Below are 19,395 nucleotides of genomic sequence, written 5' to 3'. Positions count from 1 at the left end.
AAAGTAATGTACTGACTTCTGAATGTATTATCAAGACTAGTCACTCAGACTACACACCTGCTCAGTTTTTCTTTTTTCCAATACTGAAAGATACGCACTAGTTTTAACCTGTGCATTATACAAAACTGAACATAAGTCATACAGTTAAGAATTATAAATAATAATTGGAGATATACCAATCTCCTAGAACTGGAAAGGACCTTGAAAGGTCATTGAGTCCAGCCCCCTGCCTTCACTAGCAGGACCAATTTTTGCCCCAGATCCCTAAGTGGCCCCCTCAATGATTGAACTCACAACCCTGGGTTTAGCAGAGCAATGCTCAAACCACTAAGCTATCCTCCCCTCCATTAAGATTTTCAAAAATAACATCCTAACGATACACTTCTAAGTCCATATTTAAGCACCTACATAAGTGATCTGATTTTCAGAAAGTACTGAGCAGTCACTCTCTGAAAATGAGCCCTCTCTAAGGTGTCTCAAGCTGAGCACCCAAAAACTGACAAACACAAAATCTCCAGACACTTCGAAAATCTTGCCTCTAGAAGCTTAACTTTAGGCTTCTATTTCTGAAAACTCTTAGCTTTAGCGTTTGCTCTTGAATTTCCCTGTTATTCCCACTTCTCATCTGTTACTGAGGATCTACTGATTTCAAGGCTAGTGGTTTCTGTCTATTACCTTAAGAAATATGTCTTTACTTCTTCTAAGTATATAATTCCAGTTCTGTAATTCTGCCCCAATGGTTCTACCAGGGTCTCACTTCTTGGTCTGTTTTTGTATTTATATTTGTAATTATTTTTTGTAAAGCATCTTGAGATGTCTTAGGCTTGGTCTACACTACAGAGTTATGCTAGCATAACTACTTCGGCTAGGAGCATGAAAAATTCACATCCCCTAGGTTGCATAGTTATGTTGGCAGAACCCCCACTATACATGCAACTAAGCTGATGGAAGAGTGTTTCTGCTGGCATAACTAATGTGGTTTAGGGAGATGCTGTTATTATGTCAGCAGAACTCCTTCTGTTGGCACACAAAGCATCTACACTAGGGGTCTATTCTGGGACACCTATGCCAACACAGACTCTGTAGTGCAGACATGGCCCCATGTGAGAGCCAACCACATGAAGCGTATGCCAACAGAAAGAATTCTGACAAAAACAATTAGGCCCAATTGTGTTGCCATTTCAACAGAGCTGAAGCACTCAAATTTCTTCAGCACAAAGATAATGTATAACCTCTTGACATTTTAATAAACGGGGCTCTTACAGTATGTCTACACTACACTGCAATTACACTGCAGGCTGACTCAGGCGCATGGGCCTCTTTAATTGCAGCGCAGATGTCCGGACTTGGGCTGGAGCCTGGACTCTAGGACCCTGTGAAGTGAGAGGGTCCCAGTGCTCGGGCTCCAGCCTGAGCTGGAATGTATACATGAGCTCGAGTCAGCTGGCATGGGACAGCCAGAGGTGTCTAGCCGCAGTGTAGGCATACCCTTAATCTCTGGGCTATTGGACCTTGAATTCTCCATTCCTTCAATATGGCGGCCAGTTAACTTAAAAATTCAATTTCAATTTGTTCAGAAATAACATGAATATTATTTCAAAGCAAAATCCCCATCTATGATTAGGGTCCTACCAAATTCACGGTCCATTTCACGGTCATAGGATTTTTTAAATTGTACATTTCATGATTTCAGATATTTAAATCTGAAATTTCATGGTGTTGTAATTGTAGGCTCCTGACCCAAAAAGGAGTTGAGGGGTTGTGGTACTGCTGCCCTTACTTCTACGCTGCTGCTGGCGGCAACGCTGCCTTCAGAACTGGGCAACCAGAGAGCAGCACCTGCTGGCCAGGAGCCCAGCACTGAAGGCAGAGCTGCTGCCATTAGCAGCACAAAAAGAAGGATGGCATGGAATGGTATTGCCATTCTGACTTCTGTGCTGCTGCCTGCAGAGCTGAGTCCTCAGTCAGCAGCCACCACTCTCCAGCCACCCAGCTCTGAAGGCAGTAGCACAGAAGTAAGGTTGGCATGGTATGGTATTTCCACCCTTACTTCTGCGCTGCTGCTGACGGGGTGCTGCCTTCAGAGCTGGGCGCCTGGCCAACAGCTGCCACTCTCTGGTCGCTCAGCTGTAAAGGCAGCAGCACAGAAATAAGGGTGGCAATACCTTGACTCCGCCCCTGAAATAAACTTGTGACACTCCCCCGCAACCCACTTTGGGTCAGGACCCCAGTTTGAGAAACGCTGCTCTCCCCATGAAATCTGTATAGTATAGGTTAAAAGCACACAAAAGACCAAATTTCATGGGGGGAGACCAGATTTCATGGTCGGTGATGTTTTTTCATGGCCGTGAATTTGGTAGTGCCCTAGCTATGATCCTTTGTAAGAATAACACTATCTCCTGACTTAAAGCTAGAACTTACTTTTCTGATTCTACTTCATGCTAAACACACACCTAAGTGTTTACCTGAGGCAAAATTCTCTCTTTAGATGCTCATGGGCATTTCCCACTGACGTTGATGGGTGCTGCAAATGTGCATCTGACGGCAAAATGGGGCTATACTTTGTGTGCCTTTTTAGAGCAGGGGCGGGCAAACTTTTTGGCCTGAGGACCACATCGGGTTTTATAAATTGTATGGAGGGCCGGTTAGGGGAGGCGGTCATGCCCCCCCTGGGACTCCTGCCCCATCCAACCCCTCCTCTCATTCCTGATGGCCCCCCTGGAACACCTACTCCAACCCTTCTCCCTGTTCCCTGGCTGTCCCCAGAATCCCTGCCCCTGCTGCCCCATCCAACCCCCCCGCTCCTTCCTGACTGCCCCCTGGAACTGCTGCCCCCATTCAACCCCCTCTTTCCTCCCCAACCACCATCCACATCCCCACCCTCTGACCACCACCCCGAACTCCCCTGCCCTCTATCCAACCTCCCCTGCTCCCTGCCCCCTTACCACACTGCCTGGAGCACCAGTGGCTGGCAGCGCTACAGCCGCACCGCCCAGCTGGAGCCAGCCACGCCGTTGCCACCGCCACGCAGCTCAGAGAACCGGGTCAGGCCCAGGAGCTCCCAGCCCTGCCGCCCAGAGCATTGCACTGGCAGTGGAGTGAGCGAGCTGAGGCCGTGGGTGTGGATGAGTCTCCCGGACCAGGAGCTTGGGGGCCAGGCAGGACAGTCCCGCAGGCCAGATGTGGCCCGCGGGCCATTATTTGCCCACCCCTGTTTTAGAGTAACCTTAGGCCATTGGAAGTTTTCTGCTTGCCTGTCTGACTGTAATGAAGTCAAGTGCAAAAGGAAAAGATATCAGTTAGAAATAAGTTTAGCTTTAGATCAGCGGTCCCCAACCTCTTTGTCTGGCGGGTGCCAGACGAAGGACCGTGGAGGCGGTCAAGCATCCGCCGAAATGCCGCCGAATTTTGGCTGCATTTCGGCGGCGATGCCTCTCGATGACGTCACTTGTCGACCACCGGCCAGGATGCAGGCGCATTTAGATGCCCCCGCGGGCGCCACCACATTGGGGACCGCTGCTTTAGATCATTGTAAATACTAATGAAACACAATTCATAGCTCAAGAAACATTTGTGTAGATAAGGATGACAGAAGACACCTTGCAGATTTGTTTTCTGCACCAGCTTCATCTGTCTTCAATGTTTTCCTTCAAATAAATCAGAGAGTAACTTCACCATAGGTAAGCCATTGGGAAATCCTTTTATAGAGGGTGATGCAGCCCATCTTCCCATAGAGCAGACAAAAAACTGAAAAAATCAGCTTTGTAATGGACTTGATCCTGAAATCAAGATCAGTTTTTGCATGCAGAAAGACTGTAGGATTGGCTATCAAAGAAACCAAACAAGGAAACATAGCATACTGCAAACATTTAAACAAAACTCCCTATTAATGTGAAACACAAGTATTGCTATTTCAAAAACACATTCCAAAACTTATCCAAAGAGACACAAGTTTAGGGAAAAATAAAATTCTTCTCAGCCCTGCACACTCCAACAAATAGTTGAGGAACCTTTAGCTTATTATTTTTAGAGCCCAATTCTGCCTCCCTTGCTCAGACTGATCAGCACCTTATTACTCAAGTAGTCCCATTGAAATAAAGGGGACTGCTTGCTCTGTAGGGTGTGACTCTGTGAGTAAGGAGGGCAGAATCTGGTCTTTAATGAGTTTGTGTGGAAGCCAGAGAGATTTTATGCTCATTCAGGCCCTGAAATATATATCCACAGGGGACGGAGACAAGAAATAAGAAGAAAATGCAGCAAGACTATTATCTAAAGCAAAGACTATTTAGTGCTTTCCACTAATAGCACATAAAAATTAGGCAAGCAAAGGCATGTTTTAATTTGCAGAGATACCTAATAAATTATAGGAATTGTGTAACTCTTTAATAGTTCCCTTGACAACTGTTTACAGTAACGTGTTCAGCTAAGGAAAACATAAACTGTGAGCAAATCTGTTCCAAAAAAGGCAATGACTCGGTAAATACCATGAAGAAAAACTCAGTACTGTGTTTCACTTTACAGTTGAAAAGCCTCTGGTGAGATATTTACAGAAGTCTGTTTACAGCACAGAAATAAATGGACTATATCTCATACTATTTTTATGTTTTAATGGATTTCACAGATTTTCATTCAACTTGCACACAGCCACAGACATTTGCCAAAAACTTACATGAAAAGTTACATGAAACTTGCATAACTTACCTTGCAGTGAAATATGAAGATCATCTATTTCGGTGGAAGATTGCTCCTCAGCTAATGGAGATGATTTCTTACATGCCATATTAAACTTCAGGACGATTATATCATTTCCACATTATTTCAGCTGACAAACTGAAATGAGAAAGAAAAAGAAAAGTTAGGAGATCAGCACCTCTGTGTTCTCATTAAGAACTGGTGCTCTTAAATGCTAGTCTGATAGGAGACATGCTTTATTTTTTTTCCTGCTAAGGTGTTTCCTTAGCTTATGTAGAAAAAAGTGACTACGCCTACTTTTTGAATCATAAAGTTATTGTCCCTTGGCTCTATTCAGGTTATTTCTAACGGCTGGCTGAACTCCAGAATTCAAATAATGGCTTCAAATGTGTCTTGTCATGAAAAGGAAAGCAATGCAATTAGAAAGATTCAAAACACGGTAGGCTTTTTGTAGGAAGTCAGGTTGACAAAGGCTCATGTACATTTGTTACTGACTAACCCAAAAGGTTTTCTTTAAATCTTTATATTTTACAGACTTCTTTTCCTGCTTGGTAATTGTTAGAGCAGACTGGAAACAATAGCAGCTGAGCCTGCAAAGATTACACAATTAAAGTGTAACAAAAAAGGTGATGGTTGACATAACAGAACAATCATTCTTGCTGTTCCTATCTGTATCTTAGCTACTCCTCTTCTCCCACAAAGTCTATTTCTCACAAAGGAGTTTTATTTTCTAGCCCTCGTTTTTTCCCTTCTGTGGATGCCTCCCCTATCTCTAACGCCATCTTAGAGAACAATATGCAGTATTCTTTTTTTTTAAAAGTAGTCTTATGTATTTGACTGTGGTAACTACATTGTTTAACTTTACAGTGGGAGAAAAACTGGCCTCTGAAAAACAGACTGATTTTTTTTCAAAAAGTTAAAAAATTAAATGAAGTCAAACAGATCTGACCTTAAACAAACTCTGTTCACAAACAACAGAACATTTTCAGCACCAAGTATAACGAGTGGCATGCCCAACTCTTATTATTTATTTATATTTAGAGTTGTGTATCTAAACTCCTGATCACGACGCGGAAAATTAACCCCTCCTTTCTGTGTTTATTTGGTTCAATCTGTGTTTATTTGGTTCGAATAAAAGGCTAACATTTAAACCTGCGAAACACTGAAAAAAACATTCTGCCTTTCTTTCCTACATACCTAGTTGCTAGCAGGGCTAGCTTTATGAACGGTGGGGCCTGATTCGAGTACCCGGCGGCAGTCCAGGGCTTCGGCGGCACTTCGGTGGTGGTGGGGTCTGCTCCAGGTCTTCCGCAGCAGCAAAGGACCCCCTGCTGCTGAAATGCCACCAAAGATCGGGAGCAGGACCCCCACCCCTCCGCCACCGAAATGCTGCCGAAGACCCGGAACGGACCCACACACACACGCCGCTGGGTGAGTAAAAAAAATTTTTTTTAATTAAAAAGACGCCTAAGGCGTGGGGCCCGATTCCGGGGAATTAGCTTAAAGCCAGCCCTGGGTGCTGAACTAGGTGCGGGGCATGCTGCAGCACCTCCTGGATTGAAGTGGTTTTCATTATATTCAGGGTTTACAGTTTGGTTCAATAGCTCTCAGCACCCCTGCTATACACATGGTTCCAGCACCCCTGCCTACATAATCTTAAAAGAACGTTCAATTAAAAAGAAAGCTTGCTCCCAGTTTTCAGTGTTCCTTTAAGAGTGAACGCCAAACCTCTAAAACCAAAACAGTTTGAAATCCCCAAACAACGAGAAGATACGTGTATATTGAATGCCAATGTTTCCTGTCTTCCATGGGCCTATTTTATGAGGTGACACTACACTAAAAACCAAAACCTGTTCATCTTACTCATCTGACATTGAAGTCAATGTGCTTGTGAAATGTGGAGCAGGATTCGGCCCTAAAGTTCTACAGTGATTATTTTCCCAAGGTATTTAAAAGACAATGGGTGTTTATGGAAGTCTCAATAAAAACAAAACATTTTAAATGTGAAAGAGAAAGTGTAACGCAGTGGATAGTGCCCTAGACTGGGAGAAAATAGACCTGGGTTCTATTCCCAGCTGTGCTACTAACCTGCTATGTGACAAATCATGTCACCACTCCATGCCTCAGTTTCCTCTCCCACCCTTTATCTGTCTTGTCTATTTAGACTGTAAACTCTTGAGGGCAGAAAACTCTCTTACTATGTGCTCTCTAATCTCAGGTGGTGTCTCTAGGTGTTACTACAGTACACATAAATTATTAATAATAATTTTAACAACCCATACTGTACTTGGATTTATTACATATCCAAAATTAAAACCAAATGCAATATCCACCTCATAAATTTTGGGCTAGATTGCAACCTTCTTACTCACATGGAGTAGCATCTGACTCCGAAAGTAGTACCTTTGACTTCAGTGGGACTTCACTCAAAGTAAGATACTATTCAGTGTGAGTAACTGTATTATATCTAGCCTTTAATAAATCTACTGCACCCACTAGGTTAATAAGATTGATTGCTATTGCTTTCATGTTCCTATTAAATATTTCCTTTTTTATTTTACATTTACACTGATTTTTTTATTGGATAACTATCCGACACAATTATGTGTAGCTAAGCCAGTTCCTTATAACAGACTGTATTAATGGGTAATTATGAAAAAACAATGTTTTAAAAAAGTTAAAAGCTTTTGAATGGCAGTGTGCCATTTCAGTATGGATAGAAACCTCAGCTGAAGGAATTACCTTTGCCTATCCACCTCTCTTGAAAGTTCAGGAAAGCATTTAAGCTTAGGTAAGTATTGCCAGTCCCAGGCGCTTAAAAAAATCATGAGTCAAACCCAGAAAAATCATGAGACTAACTTCAAAGTCATGAGAGGTAGCAACACTGTTTTAAGTCCCATGCCCCAATGAGACTTAAGTTCATGCTTAACTTCAAGAGAGATGACCAAATAATGATGCTTTCCTAAATAGCCTTTATGACATTCTGGACTCCAAAGAAAGGAGAGTCGGAGACAGATTTAGAGGCTTCACCAGTGGAGATTTCAGAGCTGTAAGTGTATAATTTGGATCACTGTATTTTGTGAATGTATTTTTATTTACTCCAGTCATGATATTTAATTTTATGGGGAAAAAATGAAGTTACCAATTGTAGAATCCATATGATTTATAGTGGAAATGATGCTATTCTCAGCAATATCTGTGTAATTATCGTGTTATAATTACAAATTAACTTAGTTTAATAATGTGGGTGTGTGCAGTAATTACACAGGCTACATGCGTAAACATTGTGCACATCGACTGAGTCCTCCTATGGGACCCAATCCTGAAAAATCCTGAGCTCACACAGGGGAGCTCAGAGGTGCACCCTTCAAAACCAAAAGTGAAATAAGGGCCACAAACCCATGCAGCCAAGCTACAACCTCCGGGGTCTGGGTGTAGAGTGGATGACAAAGCTCTCTGAGCCACAGCTGAATTGGTTCTCTCCTTTGTGGAGCTATGTCCCCAACCTGCCTCCTTTCCCCCACCCTGCAGGGCCAAGATCTACAGCAGAGTTCTTCCCACGTGGAAGTGACCGTGATACCATCCAGCACACAGGGTTTCTACTGTGTTTGGTCCTAATGTGCATGTTTTGACCTCAGGATTAGCACCATGGTTATTAAATAAGTGGAGAACAATCCTGCCTCAAGCGAGCCTGAGAACTTTCTGTTGTTGCTGTTATAATTTGGACGTATTGTTTGAACCTGATATCTCTATACCCAATAGGTGTGTTTCACTTTGTCATACGCTACATGCATATCTCCAAATCTGGGACTGATGTGGATTTAAAATCATTGGGATAATGGAAGTAAATGACCCAGCTCCTAAAAACTTAGGTCTTATCTACACAGGGAAATTTACCAGCATAACTATACCAGTATAATTACATTGCCAGTAAATTTCCCCATCTAGACAAGTTCTAATTAGATTAGAACTCATATGCAGAAGATTATATTGCAAAGTTGTTGGTAATAGTCTTACTCTCTGCTTGTTTATTTATAAGCAACTATTTCTAGGGTGCTATCCAACTAATACGTGGCGGCTGATAAACCAGTTTGGCTGCACACGTGATGTTGCAATGGGAATGACAGTCATTCCTACTGTGGATCCTCATATTGCTTGTTCTTTTTTTCTCTTCTTTTCAGTGCCACTGATTATTTATGACCCACTCAGGAATTCTGAAAGTATTTCCCTCTGCAGAGGCCTCTACATATAAACTAAAGCCTGATCCTAGCAACAGATTATTATTAACCATGAGTCCAGTTGGAGCAGATGTCATGGATAGAAACAGCTGATTTTTGTCTTTAGTGTTTTTTTCATTGTAGTGTTCTATTTACTTCCTAATAATTAACAGAGATCTTGTATATTTTATTTTTTGCATACATTAGAAGATAATCAGTAGTATCTGTACCTATAATGAGTTTTGAGCTTTTCTAGTTTCTAGTAAAGTTGTTTTTAGACTATTTTTCCAGCATTCTATCATCTTCTCAATGGGAAATTGACAAGGTCATGGTCATGCCATTATATATGACTGAGAGAATTCCACAGACATCACAACAATTAAGGTTCTATAGGTATTTACATTTTCATCCAAGTTCTGATGGGTTGATACCTCTTTTGTTTTAAAGTAATTTACAGCATGCTGAGATATGACCTGCAGGTTTCTGCCTCAACATTATATTTACCATTTTTAAATAGGTTTACTTACATGAAAAATCATCAGGGGGTTAGGTATTTTTACATGCACTTCTCTGAGACCCTTGCAACAAAACACCCTCAGCAGGATGGACTCCCGCTCTAAACAGAATGTAAAAGTACTTCATTTCCAGACAAAAATGCTTGGAATGTACCCAGGGGTTCTGGGGGGATACTGTCTGGACAATCTTTGCAGTTCTACAGCACCCAGCTGAAACACTTCATCATAAATCCACAACTCTCTTTCCCCAAATGATGCTGAGCCAGTTCCTCAGCTGGTGCAAATCAGCTAGTTCCACTGATTTACCCCAGCTGATGCTCTGACCCATTATCTCCTTGACTGGCTTCATTTTCCATGAAAAATAAAACATATCACATACTTTCATAGAATCTTAGGGTTGGAAGGGACCTCAAGAGATCATCTAGTCCAAATCCCTGCTCAAAGCAGGACCAATTCCTAAATGGCCACCTCAAGGATTGAACTCACAACCCTGGGTTTAGCAGGCCAATGCGCAAACCACTGAGCTAGCCCTCCTCGCCCAAATCATTGAACAAGCAAGAATTCAACTTGTTCCAGGAAAGTTAAAGGTATGCTTTAAATCCATTAAAAGCAAGTTAGTTCTGACTAAGGCCTGGTCTACACTGGGGGGGAGGGGGTCGAACTAAGGTACGCAAGTTCAGCTACGTGAATAGTGTAGCTGAACTCGAACTACCTTAGTTCGAACTACTTACCTGTCCAGACGCCGCAGGATCGAAGCCCGTGGCTCCCCGCCGTTCGCGGTGGGGGAGTTCCGGAGTCGATGGGAGCGCGTTCGGAGTTCAATATATCGCGTCTAGATGAGACGCGATATATCGAACTCCGAGAAGTCAATCGCTACCCGCCGACCCGGGCAGGTAGTATGGACGTACCCTAACATAGTCCCCATCTTTTCCCAAGAGAAGTAACTGGTTCCCATCAGAACTCTAGTCACCCCAAAGTTGGTAGTGAGGAGGGTCATGACCGTGTCCCTACTCCGCACAAGTCCCTGCTGCAGAAGACAGTGTATCAAGCTCTCCTTTAAAGTGTGCTCCTCATGTGAGTTGGGAAGCTCTGAACCATCAGGAACAACTTTACATCTTCCCTAAGAGAAGTGAACATGGAAAAGTTTAGACATCCTAAATAGCTCTGCTCAGGAACAGTAGAGAACCAGTTGGGCTCTAACTATAGATCTAATCCCGTACCCCATACTCATATGAGTAATTATTTATGAGAACAGTCCCACTGAAGGTTAGCTGTATGGGTAAAATTACTAACAGGAGTACGGGTTATAAGACTGTCCCTTCTATGATTATTTTATTTACGACGGTACATTTTTTCTTGCCCAGAGGCTTCCCACCAATCTATTTATAATCCTGGCAAGATTCCAAGCAAAACATAGGGCTATACAAAGGCTATGTCACTTTTTAAGGCCAACAAATTTTACTTCTTTGTTTTGGTTTATATACAAATAGTGCTTCCTGTTAAACCAGCACAAATGATCTTCTCATTAAATTTATCAGACAACAATGTGTACTTTTTTTTTAAAGTATCTTTCCTGATAGTCCTTTTTGTTAAACATATTATCACCAATTTTAACAGGAGAATTACATACTTCAAATTGCACTATTGCTGCACTTTTAAAGCATGTTGCTGTTTTCATTAAAAACACTGAACTTTCACATAGCATATGTCTCTTACTTAAATGACTGTAATCGTTCCGGTATCACTAGCTGCTGAGACTTTGTCGTAATTTTTTAGAGAGATTGTGAAATTTAATTATTTGAGGTCAATGCACTAGACCAAATTTTGCCCTAAAAATGCATGAACACAACTCCTAAATAAATCTATCTGAATTCTGTACATGCATCCAAGGCCGGAATGTGGCCCCCAGAGAAACGTGTGTTCTATTTGGCTGTGTTCTATTTTTAGAGCTACAGTTTACCTCAGATTTATTTCCTCATAACTAGATATCCAGAAATGGAGTCTATATAGTAGTTTGATAAATCTGAATTTTCAAAACCTGCAGTTACCCTCATTCAGTTATCTCTTCTCATTAGTAAAGAACAGAGTGACTGTAACAGTCTATGCAGTAACTCAAAAAAGAGACTGATGCCGAGAGCAGTAGAGTGCAGGAAGTCTAGAAAAGTCTACTCGTGGCCCCACCAAAGTCAGTTGGAATTTTGGATGGGATTTCACCTCTGGAAACTACCATTCATAGCGACAGACCCTACACATTGTGCTGAAGCCTCTGGATACATGAAAAATTTCCTTGGCTAACTTATTGCTGCCCTCCAGAGCAGCACATTCAAGGCCAGAATGGAGATACTTTCTCTAGTGCATAGCAAGTCCAAAGGCTCCCTTGTATAGCTGTTGTGTCTGTGACCCTTTCCCACTGCATGGCATGATGCAGCCACAACACAGGCCATCCCATTAAATAAAACATTCATAAAGGGCTGAGGGGAATGGACATCATAAAAAAAAATAAAAAACATGGATTGACATAAAATCAGTATTGGTCAGCTGAGAAAAATGGGAAGCTCCAGGATATTTGATTTAATCTGACTCCTTATATCATGTTCCCACCATAACAACAGAAGTGTCTTGATGTACAGCCACATGAGCAACTCTTTATACCATTCTCCCAGGTGTCCTGAACCTGCCTCATTTGTCAACATTCAGAAGGGAAGAGGCAGGAGGCCTCTAGGACCCTTATGGTGACATTAACTCTCACTTGGCAGTTTGACAAACCAAGATAAACAGGAAAATCTAGCCTATTTTGATTGAGTGTATTTCAATAAATTGTTTTTTATTTAGAAACATTTCTATTCTGCCTTTGGGATTACCATTCAGATTGCTTGTTTATTGTCTTAACAGAGACCCAGGGCCTGAGTCTCATTTACACAAGGCCATTTGATACCACTGATGGTGTAAAGGGCATTTAAAGTGGAAGAAAATTATAATTACTTCCACAGTACATTATCAGAGTGCTGTATCACAGTGCATTATCAGAGAATCAGGCACACAATCAAAGTGGCCTTGAAAATGGTACAGATTTTTCCTTTTCACAGCGTTCCTACTTCCTGGGTTTTTTTATGATAAAGGAAGCAGTCTAATGGTTCAAATTCAGATTATTCTGCTGGTGTGACCCAACACTAGCCAGGGCACTGGGTTTCTCTCTGAGATAACAGGTTTGTTCTTGGAAAGAAAGATCCTTCTGAATGTCAGTAACCTGTTAGTAAAATCAAAAGAAACAAGCAGCGTGAGGTGGTGCTGGAGAGACTGGTGTGGATTCATAAACCAAATCCTGGGATTGTCTCTGGGACCCTGGGCCTGTTCTTGTAGAGAGCAAGATTCTTGTAAACTGCAGCACACTGTTGTCTCCTAAGAACAGAGCAGACAAAGCAAACAAGGTGACAAGGAAAGAAAGGGATGCACAATGTCATGCTCATACACAACCCAAAACAGAGCAGAGAGGTCTCATGTTAGGCCTATCTGCCTTGACAATATTCCTTTACAGATCAAGGATTGTTTAGATTGCTATATAGAACAGAAAAGAGGCATCACCCTGCAAGCGGTTCTTAACAAAAAACTCTCTTCAGTAATGTTCGCTGCTCAGTATTAGCCAGAGAGCGAGAAATCGACCACAGGAGAGAGAGATTGGGAAAGTAAAACTCAAACCAAACTTCCTGAAACTTGATAGGAAAATTAAACTTTAACTGTAGTAGCAGATGTTGAATTGACAGCCCTGGATTCATCCCTTATGGACAGACCGTGTCCAGTTCAGGCTACAGCAGTGTAAACTTTCACCCACCATCCCACCAACATACATGAACTCTGACCTGGAAGGATTACCCATAGGAGTAAGAAATCACTTAGTCTTCACTAGAATGCAATTCTTTCTGGTGAGAATTACACCAAGAGTGACAGTTAGTGCCTTATTTTCAAAAGGCTTCTGCTCTGTGGACATATAGTTTGCATACAGACCTTTGCTTTCAGGCATATAATCTGCATGACCAAATGTCTGCACGCAAAATGAGAGTCCCTTTGACAAAGATGACCTTAGTGCTTATGATGTGAGAAAAATCTGTGTTTCTACAACTTATCTAGGTAGATTTTCTCCACCAAATCCTTCAGCACTGTGAAACAAAGCACTTTTGTTTAGATAACTGATTAAGACAAAGTAAAACAATGTATCTGTCTCTGCTTTCAAGGAACTTGTGCTTTTTAATTTTTTTAAACTTTAATTCACAGGATGGTTTCAAGGCAACACAATAACTTTTTTGGTACAACGAAAGCCAAGCCAGCCACTTTTGGTAACAATATTAAGACAACTAAGAGGTGACTAGTCAGCCCAACTGCCTACAGAAAAGGAACTTTATGCTGTACTAGAGCTGTTATGACAAGTTATTATTATACACAAAACACTACTTTAAAAGAACAATAAGGTTACAAAGACAAACACTCAAAAGGTAGGAAATGCCATATTTAAGATTCCCTGTGCAATGTTAATTTGCCCCCCTTCTGCATTTGCATTCTGATAGTCTTTAATTACATAATCACATGCTATAAGCCTTAACTCTGATATTTCCTAACTTTTGAATGTTTGACTTTGCAACCTTAATGTTCTTTTAATGAAGGTTTTTGCATGTCATTTCCTAGGTTTTTAAAAAAGCAAACTGAAAAAAACAAAAGTCTACCACATGCAACCATACTGATCACCACACGGGTCTTCAGAAAGTTTGGATCCACAGCACTGATCTCTGCCACTTGAGCTAATGGAGTAACTGACAGCAGTATTAGATTGTCATCCTCTATACAGACCAGCCACTAGAGAAGAATGAGACACACTGATTCACAGTGGGTTTCACAGCTTTTTGCTACCAGCAGAGAACTGCTGAGGCTCAGGAATTCTGGATTCATTTCCAGGTTCTGGAGGGGAGTGTTCTTTCGTGGGCACAGACCCAGTCTGCTCCTGTTCCTAGTCCTTACTTATCCCAGTCTCTTTGTTTATGCAGTCCCAGCCTCAACTCCCTGGGGCTCCTCATTATATTGGGCGGAGAGATAGCTCAGTGGTTTGAGCATTGGCCTGCGAGTTCAATCCTTGAGGGGGTCATTTAGGGATGGGGGAAAAATCTGTCTGGGAATTGCTTTGAGCAGGGGGTTGGACTAGATGATCTCCTGAGGTCCCTTCCAACCATGATATCCTATGATTCCATTTCCAGTGTCTTTGCCCAGCCCGTACCAGGCTACTCACCCAAGTCCCAGTCTCCCTCCCCTGGGCTCCACATCCCAGTCTCCCTGTAGGCTCCTTCCCATCCTGTCCTTGTCTCCCCCACCCCAACTCCCAGTCTTCTGTCCTTGCTCCTTATCCCAATCTACTCCCTCTTCCTCTGCTCTCCCCTGTCCAACTCTTGTCCCCACTGCATTTCAGTCACGCTGCTTCCTCCTCCTTCTCCATCCTGCCTATTCACCAGCAGGGGTAGCATTGAGATTACAGGAGAGACAGACTCCTTCCCCTCCCATTTCCTGTACCTGATCCTGCTGCCACTGGGAGCAGCAATAGCTGGTAAAATACTGTGCTCAGCCCACTGTAGGCCTGGGCTCAAGCATATCCAGTGCAGACAGATTTCCTGGAAAATTTCGCTGTCAAAATCTAAGAAGTCTCTATGGAACAACTGTGAATGGAGATTTTTCAAAGGCTGATAACTCGGCCAAATTTGGACTTTTCATGGACTGATCAAAAGACACGTGGCTGACACCAGCTAAATTTCAAATCCCTTCTCCAAAGCACAGAGGTGCAAGAACTTCACCATGAAATAGTTACCAGAACTTATTTAACATGGGCAAAACAAGATATTCCCCCCTCCTCCCAATCTCATTCTGCAAGGTCTCTGAACCATTCTTGCTGAAATGTTCCAGGAAAAAAAAAATCTACTTGAGGCAGTCACCTGGCATGGAAAATTTCTGCCCAACAATTTCAATTTGGCAAAGTTGTAAGCAATTGAAAACAGGTCAACCTTAATTACAGGTAATGCTACCAGCACTACCTATAATTAGTACTACAGTAGGGCCTGGACACCCCAAATGGGATCAGAGCCATAGGCACCGACTCCGTGGGTGCTCCGAGGCTGGAGCACCCATGGGGAAATATTAGTGGGCGCGCTGCACGCACTGGCAGCCAAGCTCTCTTCACCTCCCACCCTACCTCCTCCTCCACCTTCTCCCCTGAGCACACCAGGTCCCTGCTCCTCCACCTATCTCCCAGCACTTTCTGCCCAGCTGCCGCCAAACAGCTGTTTGGCTCCGGGAAGGAGGGGGAGGAGCGGGAACATGGCGCACTCAGGGGAGGAGGTGGGAAAAAGGCGGGGCCGGGGCAGGGATTTGTGGAAGGAGTTGGAATAGGGGCAGGGAAGGGGCAGAGTTGGGGTGGGGACTTTGGGGAAGGAGTTGGAATGGGGGCAGGGTGGGGTGGGAAGAGGCAGGGCAGGGGCAGGGTCTCATGAAAGGGGTGGAGTGGGGGCAGGGCAGGGGGCAGAGAGGGGGGTCGAGCACCCATGGGAAAGCGGGAAAGTCTGCACCTATGATCAGAGCCCCACTGAACTAAGCAACATATACACAAAGACTTAGGGACAGTTCTATCCTGAAGGGAGTAAAATCTATATCAACAAGACAATGTTCCCGTTTTACAGATGGAACATTGAAGCATGGAGTGATTAAATGGCTTGCTCAAGATCACAGAGGAAGTCTGCAGCTGAGCCTGAAACTGAATCCACATCTTCTAAGTCTCAGGTCAGTGCCTTAATCACAGAACCATCCTTCCTTTCTGCAAGTTGCTTTATTCCTAGAGCCAGTTCAGGATTTCTTCTGATTTTGCCAAAACAGGAAAATATCTACAGATCTTGTGTGTCTCTCTCACCAAAGCAGACTTTCAAGTGGCAATGTTATAAAGCATTAAGTTATTTGTCAACAAGTTCAGCCAAGCAGTACAAAAAGTGTGTTGTAGAAACAGAGCTACTGTTCCATTCTTCACTGATATTGTTTGAAAGAATGATTCTAAGACTCAGAAGGCTGAGTGAACCATGACTGACTGTGGTACTGTAGGTGGACTCCAGTGTGGGCATTTTCAAAATTATAATGTACATTTCTGCATGTTTTCCAATTCATTTGTTTTGGGAAAGCTGGGCAGAACAAAGCTCTGGTAGCAATTTATCATGACAGTGCAGTAATCTGGCATGTGAACACAGTCTCACAAATCTTTAGTAATAGGATATGCCTCCAAACTTATTTTCCCATTGAATAGACATATGGACTAGCTTTACTGAGAAATATTTGAAAGGAGGAACATAGTGATGAGAGTGAGGGAATTGGGAGTCAGCTAATGCCATACATTTGAAATATGAATTTTAACAACTATATGAAATGGTAGCATCAGACCACAGGTGTGTTCTGTGAAGACATTCAAAGTCAACACAAGAGATAAGAGATGTAATTGCTCCTCAAGGAACAGCACTCCCCATGCACCAGCATTCACCATGGATATCTGTGCTGCAAAAGTTTCTGGTTTCTCCAACTCAGAAGTGCTATTCAGTGTGTATTCTGGGAAGAAAATTCAGATTTCCCACAACTTCAAAATAGGGCCAGCTGTGCTGCCTTTTCCCACTGTTAGCCACTACATCTGGACCATAGAGGCTATTTGTTTCCATTGTCTTTTCCAACAGGAAACAGAATATCCCCTGTGACTGGTGTATTTCACCCCTAACACTCCCACTCGAATTTATGCAACAAATGGTACAAGTGACCTAGCCTACATTTCTTTAAAAAAATAAATAAAACCAATAGCCACCCCAAAACCTACCAGTCTGCTGACTTCTTTGGCACTGTTAGCTCTGTCTCAAGGGGTTGCTTAAAATGAAAAACAATGTCTGGAAATAACTAGGATTGATCCTTTCTAGTTTTCATGGTTAGCTTTGTAGAGTGGCTTTCTTCCAGTTCTTTAATAGTTCATTCGTTTTTATTTAATCCATTCATTTAAGGACTTGACCTCAACTCATCATTCATTTTGCCTCTTGGTGAATAACCACTGACCCTCGGGCACAAAAACTTTAGATCAAATCTTGACTCAGATGGTATTTTCCTTCTCCTTTTTACTTTCTATTTGCTTCTGTCAAGTTCTCTATCTTTCCCCAGAATGAGATGGGAGAATGCACTTGTATTTGTCTGGAATTAGAACTGAACAGGATCTATTTAATACACAGTCTTATCTCAATAATATATCCTGAGGTATTAGCAATGTGTTTTGTGGTAGAGGAGAGTGAAGGGGGAAAAGACAATGAATCACTGGCGTAGATAATTTAAAAACATAGGTTTTTCTTAGTTGGAAACAAGCAGTGACATTAGGTTGTCCTCCAGCAAGCATTATTTTGATAGACAGTGTCTGTTTTATGAGGGCAATAGTAGATAGCAGTGTTGTCTAGTGGTGGGGGCACTGGCCAGGGAGTTAGGAGATGTGAGTGCTATTTCTGGCTCTACCACTAATCTGCTGAGTGACCTTGAAAAAGTCACTTTGCCTTTGTTTACCTTCCCTATCCTTTGCCTCTGTCATTTAGAATGTCAGATCTTCAGGACAGGGATTGTCTCACACTAGGATCTAATCCAAAGCCTGTTAAAGTCAGTGGAAAGAGTCACATTGCATTCAATGGGCTTTGAATCAGCCACTACATGCTTGCACAGTGCCTTGCACAGCGGGTCCCTGTTCTCAGTTTGTGCCTTTTAGGCACTACCATACAACATAATAAACAATATATGATTAGTGAGATGGTCATAACTTGATTGTGTTACACAAGTTGGATTGCTGACCTATAGCACAAACAATAATGTGTATGTGAGGACCCGAGAACAGATCATTTTAGAAATTGGTTCAGATTGTTTATACATAGTACTAATTTGTTTGGATATTTTAATGTTGTATTTGTTATTTTTGTTAATAGCTATATAAATTATGTAATGAGAAACATGGGAGCTGCCCCTCTAGAAACAGGTTGGGGACACTTGGGAGTGGGCCCTTGAAGGGGCCATGAGTAGTGCATGCTGCTGTGGTGGGAAGTTATAACAATAATACCTGGCTCTGATCCAGCGCTTTTCTGGACTTAGCCTTGAGGAAGCTCCCAAGGTAGGTTAGAATTCAAAGAATAAAGTTCTTCAAAAACTGAGTCTTGTCATTGAAGCTGTACCATATACACTAGCTGCTCTGTGCACTGGGCGAGTAGAAGTAATTTCTTCTCACACCTACATCATGCTATTTGAGCCACTAAGTTGGGAGGTGCACAGCGTCCTTTCTCACAAAGCATACTTCATACTTCCGTGCTGGGCTGTCTGCCGTAACGTTACGCCCAGACCAACAAGATCAGACACATCTCAAAGTACATTCCTCTTTTTTGTCTTTCCACTTTGTTATTGGTCATCCTCCTGCCCCTGTTCTGACAGCCAGTGTGCTTTAGGGAAAAAGGCTTTTCTTACATAAAGCTTCTTTTATCTGTCCCTCCCACACCTCCATAACAATAATTGTAAGGGTCCCGTCCCCCCCTTTTTAAATAGTCTTTCCTTAAATAGACTTTACAACATGGTTTTAGAGCTTCTGAGAACTGATTTTGCTCTTACCCTACCCCACTCCACAAACCAGATGAAATTGCCCCGACCACTACAGCTAGACTGTGGAGGTATTGCAACCTCCATGTAACGGGCAGTGTGTATTATGCTGCCCCAGAGCAGACTAGGGATCAAAGTGTGACACAGAGAATCAAAACTCTGTCGTTGGTTCCCTTTTGCTGTAGGGGTGAGATGTGATCTATATCTGCCTTTTTTCCACCACAGCTTACTTGCCCCTCCATACAGTTTGCCTCACCTGGGGGGAGAAGGGAAGACAAAGCTTCACCCACTCTTGACCCCTGCCCTAT

General features: G+C 42.6%; 1 protein-coding gene across 13 annotated transcripts in view; it reads right to left on the bottom strand.

The window, feature by feature from the left end:
* SYNE2 (spectrin repeat containing nuclear envelope protein 2) overlaps positions 1 to 19,395 on the bottom strand; it is a 260,416-nt gene that overhangs the window by 220,269 nt on the left and 20,752 nt on the right. For 10 of the 13 annotated variants that reach the window (XM_039534631.1, XM_039534636.1, XM_039534639.1 and 7 more), the window contains exons 1-2: positions 4,990 to 5,114; positions 4,702 to 4,830 (exon numbers count right to left, since the gene is read on the bottom strand). In XM_039534631.1, coding sequence (XP_039390565.1) covers positions 4,702 to 4,780 — 79 coding nt within the window. In that variant the 5' untranslated portion in view covers positions 4,781 to 4,830; positions 4,990 to 5,114. Of the gene's footprint in view, positions 1 to 4,701; positions 4,831 to 4,989; positions 5,115 to 5,191; positions 5,209 to 19,395 lie in introns of those variants that run through there. The other 3 variants (XM_039534632.1, XM_039534633.1, XM_039534634.1) reach the window with 2 other exon arrangements.

The sequence above is a fragment of the Mauremys reevesii genome, linkage group 4 (genome assembly GCF_016161935.1).
Source record: "Mauremys reevesii isolate NIE-2019 linkage group 4, ASM1616193v1, whole genome shotgun sequence".
In the NCBI taxonomy this organism is placed as follows: Eukaryota; Metazoa; Chordata; order Testudines; family Geoemydidae; genus Mauremys; species Mauremys reevesii.
This window is presented reverse-complemented; position numbering and strand designations above follow the sequence as displayed.